Below are 20,761 nucleotides of genomic sequence, written 5' to 3' on the forward strand. Positions count from 1 at the left end.
CCAATCATACTAAAAGATTACCAGAAAAAAAAAATCCATATGGAAGGTGAAAATGGTCAAGAATCTCAAGAGAAATAATGAAAAGAAATGTAAACACAAGGGACCTAGCATGCTGGATGTCAAATTATACTATATAGTATATAATACAGCAGTAATTTATTAAAAACCATTTGGTACTGTCAAAAAGTAGAGACATTATATTAAGAACACAACAAACAGAAGCAAATGTATCTAACATCCTAGTATTTGATAAACAGAAAGACTTTAGTTATGGGATAAGAACATATTATTTGATAAAAGCTGATGGAAAATATGGTAAGCAATATGAAAGAAATTAGATGTAGACCAACATCTTATACTAAGACAAGTTCCAAATGGTTAGTTGATCCAGATATAAAAGGTCCTATCATAAACAAATTAGAGAAACAAAGAAATTTTTACCTGTCAGGTGTAAGGATAGAAAATTTTTTGACTAAACATGGACCATAGAGACTGACAGAAGACAAAATGGGTAGTTTTGATTATATTAAATTAAAAAGGATTTGCATAAACAAATCTAGCAAAGCCAAGATTAAAAAGGAAAGCAATTAACTGGGGAGAAATCTTTACAGTAAGTTTCTATGAAAAAGGTCTCATTCACAAAATATATAAGGAACTAAGAGAAAGAGCCATTTGCTGGTTGATAAATTATTAAATGATAGGAGAAGGTATTTCTCAAAGGAAAAAAATCCAGGAGATTAGCAACCCTATGAAAACATGCTCCAAATCACTACCAATTAGAAAAATGCAAATTAAAGCAATTCACTCTCATCAGAGTGGCAGAGATGACAAAAAAGGAAAATGATAAATGTTTCTGACAGACTAGGAGCAAACTGGCATAGTGGTGTACTGTTTATCCACCTGTCAATGGATACACTCCTTCTGGAAAGTAATTTGCAATTACAGCAAAAAGATATTAAATAATACCCAGCTATACTAATGCTAGGCCTGCACATTAAAGAGATTTAAAAAAGAAGAAAAGGTCCTTTATGTTGTTTTTTTTTTTTTAATAGAAGCTCTTCTCAAGGTGGTAAAAAGGTGGAAAACTAAGGGGATGTCCGTCAACTGAAGAATAGTTGAATAAGATACGGTACAAGAACGTGATGAAGTACTTTTGTAGTTTAACATGAGGAAAAAGGTTTCAAAAAACCACAGAAAATGTCTTAAAGACTTAAATGAACTTCCACAGAGTGATGGAAGCAGAACCATATAAAAATTAGGTTAACATCAATATTATGAATAATGAACCATTCTGAGGACTTTTATAAATTGATAAAGAAAGAAATGAGCAGGACCGGGAGAACATTTTATACAATAAAAATACTGTAAAAACAAATAACTTTGAAAGCTGTAAGAAATAAGATCAATACAATGAGCATTCATGATTCCAGGGAACCATGGGGGGAAAAAAAGCTAACCATTACAAAGAAGTGATGGAGTTAGAATTTGTTTTGCTTGACTACACATATTTGTTAGAAGAGATTTGTTTGTCCCTCCTTTTGTTACCCAAAATGGTAGGGAGTAGGAGGGAGAAAAATATATATATTTCTGTTACTTTTTTTTAACAGAGGTGGAAGTGCTACAGATGTGAAATGTTGCATGCAGTTTCAGATGAGATCACTGTACTTTTTACTTAACCATTTTACTTTGTTACAAGAGACCTTTCAGCAAGTTGGAGTAATCTGGAAATGTTTGTAATATAAAAACAAAAAAAATCATTATCACTTTTTAAAAGAAGTATGTCAATATGGGGTAGGGCAGGAAGAAAACTCTTTAAGTCTATTAACTGCTCATAAGGACTGGGACAATCCTAATATAGAAGCTTCTTATCATAAATACATTATTACTGGAAGCTATGCAGACATTTTCTTTCAAATGTTTGCTAAAAAGTTTGACACAATTAATTACAGTGACTATATTATTTCAAGCAACAAGTCAGAGATGGAAGAAATGTATGAGAAAATGTTCAGGGTTTTTTTTTCCTGTAGTTTCCAATTAAGGAGAGCCGACTTTGTGGTGAAAGAACCACAATTCAAGTTCTATTAAGCTAAGGGATAAAAATAGATTTCAAAAGAAACACAAGATCAAACATGCGTATATGTGGGGACCAATACTAATAATCACAGGTGGTTAATACAATGTCTGTACTAACTACAAAACTGCATAAAAGACTCAATTCCACTAGGCGACGTTAGGTGCTATGGATTTACACATAATGCATTTGGTTTAATGTATGCAACTTTGCTATGAAGTATACGTGACTGACATATCCAGTATACTATATACAACTCTAATATTGGATGCTGTGTACTAATTGTGTGTAGGCAGCTTATAGATCTAGGATAATTACTTAGTATATATGCTATGTATAAATTAATGAATGTTTTGATGTATACCTAGGTACTGTACACCTACATACTATACCTATATATCTAGTAAGATTTTTAGAGATTGCAAATTTTTCATTGGAATGAGAGTTTAAGGAAAACAGGGACTTAGTACTGGAATATAGGGCATGTCTACCTTTCTCACTCTGGGGCTGCTAAGTACTTCCTGGAAATGTGTTAAAATTCAAGTCTATTTACGTGGCCTCAGTACTATCGGCCCAGGGTGTGATGGGAATTGAAAGGGCAAATAAAAAGCAATACAATTATTCTAAGTACAAGAAGAATTCAGGAGGAAGTGTATACTGCATGGGAGTGTTGTACATAACCTGTATTCTGGGACAGGGAAGGAGTGAAAGGAACTTACCCTGGGCCAGCTACTTTTTTCTATATGGGGCTAGGGAGGAAAGGCAGCAAGGTGAGTAGGTAAAATTGTAACAGCTGCATAAGTGAAAACTCCGTCAGCCACACTTGTGTAGGCCTGACTAAGCAGAGGTGAAAACGGGCTGATGATTCCTGGAAAAGTATTAGAAAAGAACCCTAAGACTCCTTCAGGGAAAAAGCACCAGCCATAGCTCCAGCCCATGGCAACAGTGACTTGGTAAAAAGCAGCAACAAACAGCATCTTTAGAAGGAAGAAATGCAGGGAATGAGGGTTGAGAAGACAGGGCTAAGGATAGAGAAGGTAGGGCTCAGGACCTAGCCAGCAGAACCAGAGGAATGAAATATAGGGTTAGAGTTATGAACATCAGGTCTTATGAACTGTTTGCTGGGAGACGGAGCTGTAAGAGTCTAAAGCACGTTTCCTACACAGTGGTGTGGGAGTCTTTGGGAGATGGCCCACTTTTTTGTGCATAGGGTGGGAAAGAGGTCTAAGAAACATTTCCTTGCTTGATTTGTCTTTGCTATTTTTGCCACATTTAAACTACTGAGATTAGATTTTTCCAGGTCTACTGAAAGAGAATGCATTGGAATAGCACCCTGAGATATCTCTACATAATTTTTATTAGCCAAAACACAACTTAGCAAACCTAGGGCTCTAGAGCTGAGTAGGAAATATGGCACATTTGCGTTCCTGCATATTCTGCTCATTGTTGGCACCTCCGTTTCATAGAGGATGATGTTAGGACTGTCCCTATAGCACTCACTGACTTTATACTTACAGACTGGCTTGGAAAGAGAAGCAACGTTCATACAACACTGAGCTTATGCCTGCACAACAGCTGACAAGGTATTCAGGAAATGCCTCAGCTTCTTGAGTTTGAGGACTCTTCCTATGGTCTGGGACTCTACGTATACTCAGCATAATATAAACTGGCATATCCAAAAGCACAAATGCTAGATGACACAATTCTATTGCCCTAATTCTATTGCATGACACTGTGAATTATCTAAGGATCCCAAATTAACCTCATGAGTTTTCTGATAGTGGAGGTATGAAACCTGAATAACAGGAGAATCTAACCTATCAGTCCCCCAACAATCACTTTTTTAACATCAGACCTTATGGACCATTTATCAACTTCTTACAAAGGATATCCCTGCTGTGTTCATTAAATGTTGTTTCTCAAGTTATTCAAATCAACTAATTGAGTTCTTTTGACTTCTGCTTGCTTCTTAAGGTAAAAAGAGCAACTTCTTTAGTAAACTTAGAAACAACTATGATTCAAAGTAAAGTTGAGCCTCTGTGTATTCATTCATTCAAATTCACTCACAGATCATAGACTTAGCGAGGCAAAGTCCCTTGGGAGTCATGGAACACAACTGTCTCTGTTTACAGATGAGGAAACTGACACAGGTTAAGTAACTTGTATATGGTCACATAGTAAATGGCAGAGCTTAGATCTGAATCCAGGTTCTTTGATTATTAAGCTATAAATGTTTCCATTGCATTCTGCTACCTTCAGATGAGTAGCTCTCTCTCTGGAAACTTCTTAAGAGAAAGTAGAGAACTGACAATATGGTACTACACTTCTAACCTGGCCTCAGATCCCTACAGTCTACTCCTACCCACTGGCTCTAGTCTTTATTGCACTGTTACATTTCAGCTGTTTTTTTTTTTACTTAAAATTTGATTTTTAATTTTTAACTTTCAGATTTTTTAGAAATTTGGGGGGAAACTGATTTTTAAAAATCCGATGGTAACTAAAGCTGTCTTTTTGTCACCTAGCATAATTACATACAAACAAGATATGACCTTGATTTGTATATTTATGGAGAAGATAAGTTTGTATTTAAATGATTTATAAACTATTTTGACCTTTAAAATAATCTAAAAAACTCATCAGCTTCTTTAATGAATGACAATATCTTCTCCACTAAGGCAAAAGATGACTGGATTTAAATTTAATATCTGCTTTCTTAAAAGGGCTCAAGGAAATCAATGTCCAAAGATGGTAGAATATCTGATTGTAGCAAGGAAACTTTCGCATCGTTGTTTAGGCTATAATTAGTAAAAACAGCAATCACCAAATATCACAACATTCAAAATAGTAACGTACCAATTCCATTAACTGTTTGAGCTGACCGATCTCTTCTGGAAGAGATCCAAGCTTGTTGTTACTTGCAATTAAGACTTTGAGAGGGAGACCACACAGACAGGCCGGCAACGATGACAGCTGATTGCGACTGAAACAAAAAATGGAATAATACAAATAAAAAATACAGCTCACATTATGCTGTATGTTTATGTGGATTATCATCTAGAAATGAAAGCAGCAGTTTATAAAATGAAAAGTTAATCTTTTCTGGATATGCTAAAAATTCAAATGGCAAGTGTTCAAGAGAAAGAATAACTTTGAGAAGACAAAGTCAAAGCTATTTATTTTTAAAAGTTTTATTTAAATACCAACTAGGAGCTCATTAGAGGGGTGTGGCATAGTGGATAAAGTGCTGAGCCTGGGATCAAAAAGATGTGAGTTCAAATCTGGCCTTAGACACTTAGTAGCTGTGTGACCCTGTTTGCTTCAGTCTCCTCTTCAGAAAATGGTGCTAATAACATCACCTACCTCACAGAGTTGTTGTGAGGACCCAATGAAATAATAATTATAAAGCACTAAATACAGTGCCTGGCATACAGTAAGTGTTACATACATTTTTAACTATCATCATCTCTTCTTCCTACACTGAAAAAACAACATTGCTATTTTCTTTTTTAAAAAATCAATATTTTATTTTTTTCAATTACATGTAAAAACAATTTTCAACATCCTTTTTGCCCCAACATTCATTTTTAAAATTGTTTGATACAGGTTATGTATGCAACACTGCTATTCTCAGACACAAAATTCATTTTATCAGCTTCCACTCATTTTTGACAGCACATCCAAACAACTAATATCAACAGGAAGGTAGTATATACTGTTTTTCGTTGATTACATAAGAAAAGTTCAAGTTAGAGCAAATATGTTCAGTAAATATAGAAAAGGAAACAATTTTTCATCTAAGTCAGAAATAGTGAGGAAAGGACCAGAGTTCACTGAAAAGTAGGCTAATTTCAGACACCAAAGATCTAGGTTCTCTCCTAAAACCAGAGAGGCATTTTGATATATTGAGAAAAATCACCTGATTTGGAGACAAAGAACTGGGATCCAAATCCTGCCCCAGCTACGTCCTAGCTATGTGACCTTTGGCAAGTCATTGCCTCACCTGTAAAATGAAGGAGTCTAACTGAAGCGCCTCCTAGATTCCTCCTTTCTTCCAACTTTCTACCTATGATCCTATGAGCTACCACAGCTGAAACCTATGTTGGAGCCTCAAAAGAAACACCATTAAAAAGAAAAATAACTCCCTCCAAATGACCTGAAGGCAAAAATTATGCCTGCCACAAGAGAAATTCTTTGGTTCCCAAAAGTGGTCACTGAGGCCTCCTCTGACATTCTCCCTGCCAGATGCTTTGCCCAACTTCCCCTCTAATGGAGCAGGCTGCCAACTTTGTACAATTGACTTAGTTGTATGAGGCAGCAGGAAACAACATGGATAAATAAAATCCAGAGATGATCCACAATTCTCAGTCATTTACCTCAACTTCCTCCCCATCAAGAAGTCATTTTTTGCTCCTAGCATGTTAATGATTTAAGTTCAAAAATGGTTAAAAATCACATTCTTAACAAAGAGTGGAATCAGAATTCCTGCCACAATTGGAACCTAGCTCTTCTCAGTACTTAGTTCAGCACTCTTCCTACTACAACCACTGCTTTTCACAGTCAGAAAACTTGTAAGTGTCCACCAAATCCTACTTTGTTATCATTCTGTGGTGTGGCAAAGATCCTAGACACTCAAAGGTTACATATACCATCACAACAAAAGCTCTGACAGATTCTCCTGTGCTAGAGAGGCTTTGGCAACAGGCTGGGGCTGCTTCCTGATAACCCACATCCCCCAAGTACAGAGAAACTAATCATTTCAGAAGCTGAGTGCTTTCTTTGGCTGTGGCCTATGAAACAAAGAAAAATACAAAATGGCCTTCAGGCCTTTAAAGCCCACTTTAGATTTTGCAGGATAGTGGCAGAGTGATGGAAAACGAAAGGAAGAATGCTGAGAAGTGCAGTTCTTAGACGGTTCTAAAAGCTTCTACTTTACCAGGAGATAAAAACAATGTATATAAATGACATATAAGGCAGAATGTGAGAAAGGCAAATAAGAGATCAACAAATGTTCTAAGAAAATTTAAGGATCAATTTCACTTGGGAGAATCATGGAGGGCTTTGTGGAAGATCTAGCACCTTAGCAGGGCATTGATTTCAACAGGCAGTCAGGTATAAAACAGAACACATGAAGAATATTTTTACCTATCTCATCCCCACTCTCACTTTCCCATAAAGATAAAAAAAAGGTTCTCAGTACTTGACTCCTATGTGACTTTCGTATTGTTGGAGCAATCTATCCACTCACACCTCCCCTTTACCACATCTCTGATTAGATCATAATTTCCATTCTAGTAGCCTCAGGTTTTAGGTATTCTGATGATTTGATTAAGTAGCCCATGACAGTAAAAAAAAAAAAAAAAAAAAGTCCCCAAAAGGTTCACATTCACCATCATTTGAATAAGTGATAGTTTAAATTTCTTTATATATATATTTGAATTCTAAATAATGATAATAATAATAGGTTTCATTTATATAAAGCACTTTGTATTGCAAAACATTGTACATGTAGTATCTCATCCGATTTTATAGGAACTCTCCAATATGGTCCCTTGGAGGAAGAAAAAGGGCAAGGGTTTTTCCAATTCCTGGCTGCTCCTTCTTCTTTTATAGCCCTTACTTACTTAGAAAATTGTATGTATGATCTGCCATAAGGAAGAACACACATTACTACTTACAGGCCCTGATCAGGCCCTCTTCTTTTTATATTCTCTCACTTGGTAACATTCAAGGTTTCGATAGTTTCTACAGCTCCCCTAATTAAAGTGATTGTCTCTATACTGTTGACTCTCAGATACATATATTGAGCCTAGATATCTTTTTGGAGTTCCCACTCTCACATTGCCAACTACAAGTTAGACATATCAAACTGGATAGCAATAATCTTCCCAAATTTTAATTCCAAAGCAGAACTCACTATCTTCGCCCTCAAACCCACTCGCCTTCCAGACTTTCCTATTGCTGTCTAAGGCACCATCTTTCTGGTTCATAATCATGGTCTCCTCAACTCATTCTTGCTTGCCCCATGTATCCAAACAATTGCCAAAGCTCATCGTTTTTATCTCTCCATCTCCTGCATGTCTATTCTTGTCTACTCACATAATCACTACATAGCTGGAGGCCCTCATCACATTTTGCCTAGACTGTTAAAATAGCCTATTTGGTCTCACTACCTCAAACCTCAACCTTCCATTAGACTGAGAGCAGTGGTTATTTTTTGCCCTGTTTTGTATCCCTAGAGGTTAGCACAGTGCCCAGCACATAGTAGGCATTTAATAAATGCTTACTGATTTGACTCTTCCCACTCCCATGCATCTTCTATATACCCAGAGTAATATTTTCCTCAATTTAATTGGGACCATTTCCCCATTCAATAAACTCTATTGGCTTCCTATTATGTCTAGGATCAAAAACTAACTCTTCTGACATTTAAAGCTCTTTAAAACCTGGTCCCTTGATACCTTTCCAGTCTTCTTATACATTATTCCACTTCACATAATATGTGGAGCCAGCCATGCTTGTCTATGCACTGCCCTGCACACACGAAGCCCCAACTTCCACCTCTGTATGTTTGCACTGACTATTCCCTATATCTGGAATGTATTTCCTCATCTCTGCATCTTGGCATCTCTGGTTTTCTTTAAGACAGCCTAAGCATCATCTTTCTACATGAAATCTTTGCTGATACCCTCAAATGCTAGAGGGCCCCCTTCCTAAACTATTTTGACTTCATTTTCTATATATTATGTATATATTTATATATCTACATGCTATCTCTCATAGTAGAATGTAAACTCCTTGAGGGCATAGTGCCTCACATAGTAATCTCTAAATAAATGTGTGTTGATATGACTAAGTGTGTCATTCAGCTAACCTTGGAGCACTTCCCCAGATGCAGCTCTCAGTCAGATAAGGGATAGGAGAGGGGAGTTTCTCATATGGGGCTGGAAGGTAGATTTTAGGAGGAAGAGGGTAAATCCCCGGTAGAGGGAAATCAGGTGTCTTTTCAGGTGGGAAGCTAAAACTCCAGGACTAGAAAAGCATTGCCAACATCCTGCCCTTCGTACAGGGGTAGAACAATGTAACATGCAAGGCTTCCATGAAATCATACTTCTTAGACCTTGTTTTCTGAAGAAAAGCCTAGCTGTATCTGCATCAGAGGGAGACAAAAGGCCAATACTAAGCAAATTTCTAATATGATGTGATTTATCTTAGCACCCTTCACTGAACTTCTCTAAAGGCTTCTCTGAAGTCAAATGATCATTCTTTTAATGAAATGAATGATAATGAAATATAATTTAAATGTTTAAAATTATTTATAATTTCATCCAGTTATAATGTGTCAAGATTTGAATAAGGCAATACTCATAGAGTGTTTTGTTTTTAGATATTCTAAAAAGAATAAGAATATTAAAGAATTCAAGTTAAAACATTTATTAACTACTTGCTACTTGCAAAGACATTAGGAGAGGTACTAGCATACTTTAAAAAAACAAAAAACAAAATCCTACTCCTTGTACACAAAGAGCCTACATTCTAAAAGGGAGAAAAAATTTGTACACAGATAAATATAATTGAAGATTTATGCCCCTTTATCTCTTTATCACCTGTACTAGTATAATGGCTTCCTAATTGGCCTCTATGTCTCACTCCAATTTTTTTTTCAATAATACCACCAAAATTAGTTTCCTAAAGCACAGCTAGGATCAAATATAAACTCCTCTGTTTCGCAGTTAAAGTAAAGGGGAAATCAGAGTTCACTTTTAAAAAATTCATTTTAGAGTGAAAAATGAATGGAAATTCATTAGTTCCCTAAAGCAAAGTGTACCTGTATGCCTGATCATCTTTATACATAGCAAGCAAGAGAGGAAAGCATCAGTAAGATGATCAAAAATCATTACACTTTACTTACTAAATAATTTAGCTTTAGAATATATTACACAATTTCAAAGGGTAGCTATCCTTTAATAATTATGTAACACATGGGATATTGTTGGGATTGGAAGCTCAATTCCATGTGGACAGTCTCGGGCGGGTAAAGGTGGGAACTTCTAAATCTTAGAGTTCTCACGAGACCCCCCAGGAAACGGCTGGGAATCGAGGTGAACCGAGCTATCTCGTGTATTTCCGCCTCTTCCCGTGAGAAACGTGATGGGAGAGAGCTCTCCCTGCCCTCGAGATTGTCCCGGATCTGGGCACACCTAGTTACCTAACAGCACGGTATTCAGATGCAAACTATGCGGCTGAAGGTTAAGTAGGATTGAGGAAGCCTGAAAGCTCTCTTAGCACGTGAGGAGCCAAGAGGACAGTAGGCTCCGCTTCTCTTCTTTCCTCTCTCCCCTCCCCCTCTCTCCCCGCTTGTACTTCTACTTCCAATCCCTTAAGATCCTAGCCTCCTTAGGAAATTTCCCCCTCTTCCTCCTAAGGAAGACCCCCCTGCACTTGTAACCGAGACCCTGAAATAAAGCTCAACCCTTGTTCGACTCTGGAACGTCCTTTCTCTCATATGAGCATCCGGTTTTGGCCAACCGAAGACCTCGGAGGTGAGGTAAGAAGACTCAGGTAGCCCACACAGGCCTCTAGGCCTGGCAGGATATTATTAAAATTAGTTTGAACTTCCTAAGAATATGTCAAGTGATATTAAATTAAACACTAACCATAATGTTTTCCTTTTTCACTGGTGGATAAATTTAATTATAAACTGGCTAAATCATCTTTGTCCTTTTCTCTTTTTTTATTTTTTAAATTTTATTTTAGACTCAAAGGCCAGAACATAAATACAGAACAGAGAAAAGAAACAAAAGAATAACATAAACTTAAATATTGGACCTTAAATATAAAGAAAGGAAAAAAAGCATGTCATGTGCAGAGCAGAACATGAGGGGATTCAAAATATGTAACAATAAATTTTCATTTCAAGAAAGCCTGTATGACAAATAATACATGCTGTGTTAAGAACTGTCCTCCTTTTCTTTGCTTCCTTATGAGTTTTCTTTTGTTCTGCTGTGCGCTATTTTTACTTTGCTCTTTTTTTCTCTTCCCTGCACCCCCCAGAATGCTACATGGATATGTATTGATATGTTTCTCTATAGCTATACATATATACATATACATACATATATACATATACATAGACATACTTTCCCAAACTTATTCTGATCTTTCATTTTTGTTTATGGTTGTATGTATCTCCTGTTTTCTATCCCTCCTGCCTCCTCTACTTTACTTTTACCCACTATCTTCCCCTCCTATTTCTTGCCTCCCTCCCTCGAAGGATCCCTTCCCTATCCTCCCATTCCCATAAATCTAAACACCCTTCTATATCCTTCTTTTACCTATTCCCTCATGTTCCCTCTAACGATCCCACCCTTGTCCTCTCCCCCCCCATCCCTATGACCATATCACTTTATTTCTTCTGAATTTAGAAGAGTTCTATATTCTTCTAACTATATATGCATTATATGTGTATGTGTATATATATACACGTATCTTAAACCCATTCCGATGAAAGGTTACCAGAACTACCAGCCCTCCTCCACCATCTAATTCCTCTGAATTCTTCTGCTTGCATCTCATTTGTATAAAATAATTACTCTTCTTAGCTGTTCCTAAATGGTTTTACTTTTTAAATTCATACCATACTCAGATTTACCCCAATCTTTCTTATGAGCTACCTAGTTATTAATAGGAATCTTAGACATACATTTTACATATATAAAAATATAGTCTGTCCTTATGAATCCCTTACAATCAGTCTTTGATATATACCTTATATTTCTCTTGGTTCTTGTATGTCAAATCTTCTATTAAGTTCAGGATTTTTTTTAAAACAAAGTCTTGAAAGTCTGAGAGTTTAGCAAATGTCCATTTTTTCATTCTGGAAAATATTTTGCAGGGTATGATATTTTCAGCTGCAGCCTCAATTTTTTTGCTCTTTGATATATTGTGTTCCAAGACCCGCGATCCTTTAATGTCTCTGCTACTAGGTCGTGTATGATTCTAATTGTGGCACCATCATATTTGAACTGTTTTAATCTTAATGCTTTTACGTATGTATGTATCATTTTCTTATGAGAAATGATGACTGAAGAATTTTGAGAAAAATGAGAATCTCTATATGAAGTGATAAAGAAAGCAATGTTTGGGAGACTCCAGAGCCATTGTGCTGACCTCATTGCTGTATGCCTGTGAAACCTGGACATCTACCAATGCCATGCTAGGAAACTGAATCACTTCCATTTGAATTATCTTAGGAAGAGTCTGAAGATAACTGTCAAGACAAGGTACCAGACACTTAGGTCTTTTCTGGAGCGAAACTGCCAAGCATTCATGTGACTCCAATAGACTGGCCATGTTGTTGTAGTACAAAACATATATTTACCTAAAAGACTATTTTACGGAAAACTCATGCAAGGCAGGTGCTCACATAGGGGTCAGAAGAAGCAATACAAGGACACTCACAATGTCTCTCTGAAGAATTCTGGAATTAATTGTGTGACATGGGAAACACTGGCAAAGGATCGCCCACATCAAAGAAGGCACTGTGTCCTATGAGCAAAGCAGAATTGGAGTTGTTCAAAAGAAACATGAGATGTGCAAACTGAGTGACATCACTCCAAATGCTTATGTGGACTATTTGTGCCTGACCTGTGCTACAGCCTTCTGAGCCTGTACTGATCTGATCTGCCACATCTGCACACACTGTACCTTGACTTCAACATAATGATGTCATTTTGGTCCTCCTTGAGAATGAAAGACAACAACCATACCATAATCAACCATGCCATACTTAAAAATTAATTCAACATTTAAAAAAGACTATATTTTCCACACTCAGTGGTGTTAACTAAGAAATTCTAGACAAATGCTATTTTAAAACGCATGAAGACAAAAAAGATCAACCATAATTATTATGTACATGGTTATTGTCTACATACATTATATTTAATGCCTTTAATTTGAATTTTACGTTAAAGGAATCATAACTGACTGAAATTTCCCGTTTTGTAAGACAATTTTGAAACTCCATCTCTCTCTCTTTCTCTCCACCCCTCCTCTCTGTCTCTCTCTCTCTCTCTCTCTCCTTTTCCCTCTTCCTTCCTCTCCCACCTTTCTTCTTCCTTCTCTTCTTAAAATATAGAACTATAGCTTTAGTATCACCTTGAACCAGAGTGATTTTGACAACCTGGGTCAAACTTAACTGTGCTTTAAAACTAATGTACATCCTGGGAATGAATCTCGGATCAAACAACAATATCTTTGCTTAGAGAGAGCAGATTTACAAAACAACTCAGTTCACAGTCAAAGCACAGTTGAGTGTTTAAAGAAACTCCAACTTTAGGCTTATTACTAGAGCTGCTCAAGCCTTTCCACTGTGCATACCTGCACCATATTTGGGCTGCTGCAACAGAACTAGTTTCCCACAGTATCAGTCCATAAACCTTCCCAGAGTATAAATAAACTACTGCTTAAAATATTTAAATTCACTTTGCATCCAAGCCTTTCAGCAACCACTACAACAAATATTTGTTGTTAATAAACTTCACACTATTAAAGTCAGTGACAACTTGCCCCTTCTCAATCATTTAGTCAATTCATTTCCTTTCCTACTTCCCTTAGGGCAAACTGACAAAATGGACCATATTTTCCCCCAGGCAAAATGGTTTTTTTTATTTCCCCTAAATTAGTTCCGAACTTATTATTACATTCCCTTTTTCTTACAAAAGCTGAAATAAAACAATTGCTGCTAGAGGATGCTCTCAAGTCAAATAGGAGATGACTATTCAATCCTAGCAATAAAATTTACCTGACACTCCTCCCAGCAAAGCCCTTGAGAACAGCGGTGGTTTTATATTCTGGATCTGCATAGTTGAAACAGTTACTAATTAAGAGGCTAAGTATTAACTCAGCCTTCAAGAAATCTAAGGCACAGTCAGCCGCTCTTTAATACTGATGTACAGATTAAACACTGGCTGATTATTCAGGAAAGAAGTTATTTGCACTGGGGATTAACCTCCTAGCTCTTTTGGCCAGATGACTGACTGCCTACCATGACTTCAAGTTCTTTTACTTTTTAATATTATTTTAAAATTTTTTATTGAAACTTCTTTCTTCCACTTTTATTTCCCAGATATATACTGCCACAACAGCTCCCCTTACCTCCCCCCAAAAAACCTACCCTTGCAAAAAAGAATTTTTTTCCCAGAAAAACCAACGAAACAAACCACAAATGACAGCATATGCAACATTCTGTGATTACAGCACGAGCCCGCCTTCTACCCCTACCTCCTCCCCCGACACAAAAGGAGGCGTGTACATGTTTGTTCTACAGGAATCAAGCTGGTCACTACAAAGAATGAATGCATTTTTTTAAAAAAAATGATTAAAGTACTTGCCAAACACTGCTAAATGAAGAGGATTCAAATAGAAAAGTGACACAGCTGATTCTTTAACTGAGAGAGAAGACATTTGGGAGGATTCAACTGCAAGGTAGGTGGAAAGGTCCAATGGTCCATTAGATGTACCAGCTGAGGAGAAGGGAGGTCCCAGGGATCTTTGATTGTTAATGTAAATGGCAGTACCTGGGGATCTGGAGGACAAAAGAGCAGAGCAAATGGTAAGGCCCAGTGGACCCCAGGCCTCAGTGGCAGGGCAGGTAGTAAGGTGGTTTGCCATCGAACCATAAGAATTACAGCTTCTACTTGTTTGACCTTGGGCAAGTCCCTGAACTTCTCTGGGCCTCAAGTTTCCTTAGCTATAAAATGAGGAGGCTAGGCTAGAGGACCTTCTTAGTCCCTTCAAGCTCTAAATCTGCGGACTATGTTTCGTATGATAATACTGCCCTTCATCTGCAGCAATAATGCAGATTCAACTTTGTGTTGAGATCCTTGACATGGAAAGTCTCTTTTCAATTTCTATTACTTTTTATGCCATGCTAGAATTCATCTCATCATGTCCCCTCCCAATTCTATAAATTATCACACTTCCATCTATATTTTTCCAAGTCTTATCAGCATTCAAATTATACACACATTCAACTGAAATGCTCTGAATTTTTTGGTCTCTATCCTCCTCAGTCTACCATTCAGACCATTGCTCTATTTCCAAACTATGGAGTTTTCCAAGAAAGAAAGTTCTATGAGAGAAAGTTCCAAACACAGAATTAGCTGAGATCCTTGCCTGTAAGGTTTTAGGTACTATATGGCTGCACCTTGACACAATAACTACACTTCTTGACACTGGTAAGGAACAGTACCACACTTATCCAATTCTTGTTTTCTTCTGTGGAAGAACTATTAAATCTCAAGTCCCTTGGTCTTTGATTCATCTCCCCAATCACTCAATTCCCACTGAATTGCTTAGTGTTTGATAAGGAGGAGTGAAGAGAAGGGTAAATGACTATATATGATCTACCAGGAGTTTACAATCTATTTAAGGAGATAAATAAACTGCATATGCACAGTTTATACTGTATGACGACATAACAACACAAGTTATAACACGATAAATTACCAAAAAGAGCGGTACAGACAGCAAGCAGCTAAGGTTATGGAAGAGATCAGTATGGGATTTAGAAATCAATAATCCCCTAGATTCTAGGTTCCAGACTTGATATATCATCAAACAATCAACAAATATTTATTAAGTAATCACTGTGTGCTAGATATTATATTAAATTCTGGGGATACAAATAAAGGCAAAAAAACCTCTCATTAAAAATTATCTTCTGATCCTAACTACACATTTTATAGAAGAAGAAACTGATACCCCAAAAGTTACATCATGATGTCCACCACTGCAAATACAGACAACAGAAGAGCTAGCATTTGAATTTAGGTCTTTGGAATCCACTTTCAGTATTGCTTTAACTATACAGTTCATTAAGGGAGATGAGCTGGATGTTGAAAAATATGGAAGGACACTGGAAACCAACAAGCTTGTACTCAACAATAAGCAAGAGAGATCTGAGGGATAACGAGGAGACTAGCATGGTGGTTTCAGAGGAGAGAACGGAGTATTCAAGAAATGTTGCAAAAGTGAGAGACAGGCCCTTGGCAGAAGGCTGGATACTGAGGGTGAGAGATAGTGAGGAGTCAAGTATGACACCTAAGGTTATAAGCCTGAGGGACTGGGAGGATGACATCACTATCTACAGTAAAAGGGGAAAGTAGGTAGCAGGGAGGGTAGAGGAGGGAAATTAATGAAATATTTCTTGGATATCTGAGTTTAAAATGTCTACTGGACATTCAGTTTAAGAAGTCTGAAAGGCAGTTGTCGATGTAAGACTGGAGGTCAGTAAAGAGACAGGATAGGCAGAATAAAAAGATCATAGATATAGAGACAATAATTAAATTCATGGAAGCTAGGAGGAGAAAAGAGCCCAGGACAGGACCCTCTGGGACATCTGTAGTTAGAACGTGTGATTTGGATGAGGATCCAGCAAAGGACACTGAGCAGGAGTGGTAAGAGAGGCATGAAGAGATCAGGTGTCTTGAAATCCCAGAGAGAAGAGAGTGTCAAGTGGGAGAGGGGGATCAATAGCGTCAAAGGCTATGGAAAAGCCTATTGGATCTGGCAGCTAAAAGATCAGTGATAACTTTAGAGAAGGCAGTTTTGGTGGAACGATGAAGTCAGAAGCTGAAATTGTAAGGAGTCAGGAAGAGAGGGGGGGAGATAAAATGGAGGTACCTATTGTAGACCACCTTTTCAAGGAGTTTAACCACAAAGGGCAGAAGAGATATATGAAAGCAGTTATTAAAGATGGAAGGATTAAGTAAGGCTTTTTTGAAGATAGAGGAGATAAGGGCATGCTTTCAGGAAGTAGGGAATGAGCCAGGAAACAGGAAATCTGTTGGAGATGAGATGGGATGGGATTGCTTGAGCAGGGTTAGCCTTTTAAAGGCTACTTCCTCATGTGAGACAGAATAAAGGAGAGACAGCGACAGAATGCTATTTGAGTGATAGGAAATGAAAAACAGGGGAAAAAATAGAGCTCATCACAAATGGTCTCATTTTTCTTTATAAAATATGAGGCAAGTTTCTCACGTTAGGAAGTGGGACAGCCTTGGGAGGTTTGTGGAGATTTCCCTGATCCTTAAGAGAAACCATCCCCCTAAACTACCACCTTACTTCTCTCCTTCCTTCATAGCCAAGCTCCTAAAAACAAAAGCCATCTATATATTGTTTACCTCCACTTTTTTGCATCTTTAAATATCTCAACCCTTCCAACCTCATCACTTAAGTAAAATAGCTCTCTCCAAGGTTACTAATGAATTTCTTATCTGACAAAAAGCCAGTTAGCCTCCCTGTAACATTTGGCACTGTTGACCACTCTTTCTTCCGAGACACTCTCTCTCTTGGTTTCCATTCATTCCTGGTTCCTCTCCTAACCCTGTGGCCCCTCCTTCTCAAACTCCTTTGCTTGGTCATCATCCTTATTTGCTCTGGAATCATATGGCTTCAATTCAAATCCTACTTCTGACCCTTATAACCTGGTGATACTGGGCAAGTCATTTAATCTTGGTTTGTTTCCTCAACTATAAAATGAGAGGGTTAGACAACATGGCTCCTGAGGTTTGTTACAGCTTTAAATCTATGATTTCATTACCTCCAAGTATAGTATATCCCAGGTCTTCAACAGGGGCCCTATTTTCTCTCTAAATTCTCTTGATATCCTCAGTTTCCATTGGTTCAATCATTTCTTCTATGCAGATGACTGTTATATCCATGTCTACTTCTTGAATGGTCCCACATGACCAACTTATTAGACATTTTCAAATGAATATTCAATAGGCAAATAAAATTCAATATGTTCAAAATATTATATCCTGCCCCGCCAATCCTCTACTTTCCCTAATTTCTCTTTTTTCTAGTAAGTACACTACCATCCTTCTAATTGCCAAGGTTCACAACCAATCAAAAAGAATTTATGTACTATGTGAAAAACACAGTGCTAAGTTCAAGACATAAAAGAAGATAATCTCAGAATTATATCTGTGCCTTTCCCATAGTGTAGTTTTTCACCTCCACCTCCATCTCATCCACTGCTTCTTTCAAAACTCTCAGTTCAAGTGCCCCAGTCTACAGGAAGACTATCCTGACCCTCCTTGGTGCTAATGACTTATTGGACAGTGTCAGATTTTGCCTCAGTAAGACATGAGCTCAAATACTTGTAACAGACTTATTAGTAGCTGTGTGACCCTAAGCAAGCCACTTCCTTGGTTTTCATATCTATAAGATGGAAATAAAAATAGCAGCTACCTTACTGGGTTGTTGTGAGAATCATTTGAGATGATGCACACAAGCACCTTGAAAACCTTAAAGGACCGTATCAACTAGCACTCTTCTCACAGAAAGTGACCCTATTTTGTATTTAATTTTCTGTATTCAAACTGTTTCCCTCAAATAAAATGAAGGCTCATTAAAGCCTCCATAAAGGTTCATTTATGTTTTCTGTATCCCAAGCACTGAATGCCTAGCACACAGTAGTCACTTAATAAATGCTTGCTAAATTGAATGGAATGAAACTGATGTTTTAGGTGGATGAATTCGGCAAGAACAGAGTAGAAGAGGATAGTTTTGAAGTGATCAGGTCCCATATTGTGGAGACGAGAGAAACAGACCATGAATGGATATGGAACAGTTAATAGGGCTTGATGACTGACTGGATAAAGAGGATGAAGTGGAAGGCAAAATCTTAGAAGACTGAGATTTTAAAGTTATATAAGTGAAAAACTGGTGATGACAGATACAGAGAGGTTAGGAGAAGGATATTATTTGGAGAGAAAAGAATTGTTTTGAGTATGTTAAATTTTGAATAGAGTCAATCTGAAAGCTTTAACTGCCACTAATTTATTGTGGAACCCTGGATAAGTCACAACCTCTAAATCTTAGTTTCCTAAACTCTAAAATGGGAAAAATAATGTTTATCCAACTTATGATAAAGGATTGTTATACTACTAATCATAAATCTAAATGCTTATTACTACGTGCCAGGCACTGTACAAAGTACTGGGGACACAAGAAAAAAAAGATGGTTCCTGTCCTCAAGGAGCTTACAATTAAATGGGGGTAAACAGCACACAAAAAGAAGCAGAAAAACTGAGAGGGTGTGATGTTCTGTGTAGCTGAAACCAAATAGAGCTACTGATGGAGAAGCTCTGAGCCTCCTATTAAAGAAGGCTTTGGGAAGGGGTTGTCTAATGATAATTTAAGGTTAATGATGTGGGAGGGGAAGAGTTAAAGATCTTCCTTGCAATAGGCCTCAATACCTTTCATTAATTTCTACTGAAGCACCTGCTCTCCAGATCCGAAAAGTGTAAATACTCTGAGGTGAGGTCTTACTTTGGGGCTTAGTTTTTGGAAGAAGGTTCATGTGCCAGATGAGACTCTGGGAAGCCGTAAAGGAAACCCCTGACTTTGAAAACCCAGATGGTGGTGCTTCTCTCTCTGGTAACTATGTGTGTATGTGATAGTCAGACAGTTGGACCTGTCTGTTGATTTGTAATGTATATGTTGCTTATGGACAGACACTTGGAAGCCCTGTCTGTTGGTCTTTATTTCTGTTCATATTTTTCCTGAAGTTCAGGGTGCTGACTTTTTCCCCTGAACTAAGTGTATGCATGTGCTTGATTAGAGTAGATTGTTGACCCCTCAAAAGTTGCTCTCCTTTTAGAAAAGTAGATTTAGGAAGCCATACAGCAGGCCTTCCTGTGTATGTCGGGGTCCTTGCTGTTAAGTTTATTATTCCAACCCTTAGTCCTCCAATCAGGAGAGAGATGCAACTGAGGGAGCTGATGTTGTTCTTCATTTCTGAAGAAGGCCAATGACATCATTAAGGTGATGTCTTGACTTCCAAGTGAATTGGATTTAAGTGAGGCAGGGCTGTGCAAAGTCATCAGCCTCACTCTCTCCTCTGGAAACATCTGGGTCTAGTGGTCAGATAAATGTCACAATGACTGGAGATGGCCCCAGATGCAATGGGAGACCTTGGTCTTATTAAGCTAAGGTTCTTCCCAGGTGTCAGTGTGTCTGAGGCATTTCCTATTCAATGATTAAAGGTAGGTAAAAAATGAGGCAAAAAAATTGCCTCTTTTATCTAGTAAAAAAATAAATAAATAAATCTGGGAGAGGAAGACTTTCAAAGCTTCTGAAAAAACAGAAACAACTGCTATTTACACTGACTCTGAGCCATTAAAACCTAAACAATGACCAACTGAAGCTTGAGCTGCGACCTACTGTTGGCCAATCAATGAAAGTCAGAGTGATTTGAGTTTAAGACATGGTCAAGGAGCTCCATTTGAATTCCAATAGGCTTTATCAAAGTCTGGGTTTCCAATGCTGTATTTCAAGAAATATATGGGGTAAAAGAGTTAATTGTCCCAGTTTTTAGATGGGAAGGTGCTGAGTATCAAAAACTGAGGCAATCTGCATTATGATAAGATGTCAGGTAATCAGCTTCTCATAGTGGAGGCATGCTGCTCCACAGAGTCCAAATCAAGCAGATCTGCTAATGGAAAATGGGTCTATGTCTTTTGTTTGTATTCTCTGGGCACTTTATTTCATTGGGTTAGCCTGAGCTGCTCTTTCTCTTGCCAGTGAAGCTGGTGGGTTAGTGAAGCCAGGATTGTCTAGCTATGAAAAGTTGAATGAATTGCTAATGCAGAATAAAGAAATTCAATCTTCTAAATTATC

General features: G+C 37.5%; 1 protein-coding gene across 5 annotated transcripts in view; it reads right to left on the reverse strand.

The window, feature by feature from the left end:
- Positions 1–20,761, reverse strand: part of LRCH1 (leucine rich repeats and calponin homology domain containing 1) — a 240,975-nt gene that overhangs the window by 88,529 nt on the left and 131,685 nt on the right. For all 5 annotated transcript variants that reach the window (XM_072610573.1, XM_072610571.1, XM_072610575.1 and 2 more), the window contains exon 3: positions 4,925–5,051. In XM_072610573.1, coding sequence (XP_072466674.1) covers positions 4,925–5,051 — 127 coding nt within the window. The remainder of the gene's footprint in view (positions 1–4,924; positions 5,052–20,761) is intronic.

The sequence above is a fragment of the Notamacropus eugenii genome, chromosome 5 (genome assembly GCF_028372415.1).
Source record: "Notamacropus eugenii isolate mMacEug1 chromosome 5, mMacEug1.pri_v2, whole genome shotgun sequence".
Lineage (NCBI taxonomy): Eukaryota > Metazoa > Chordata > Mammalia > Diprotodontia > Macropodidae > Notamacropus > Notamacropus eugenii.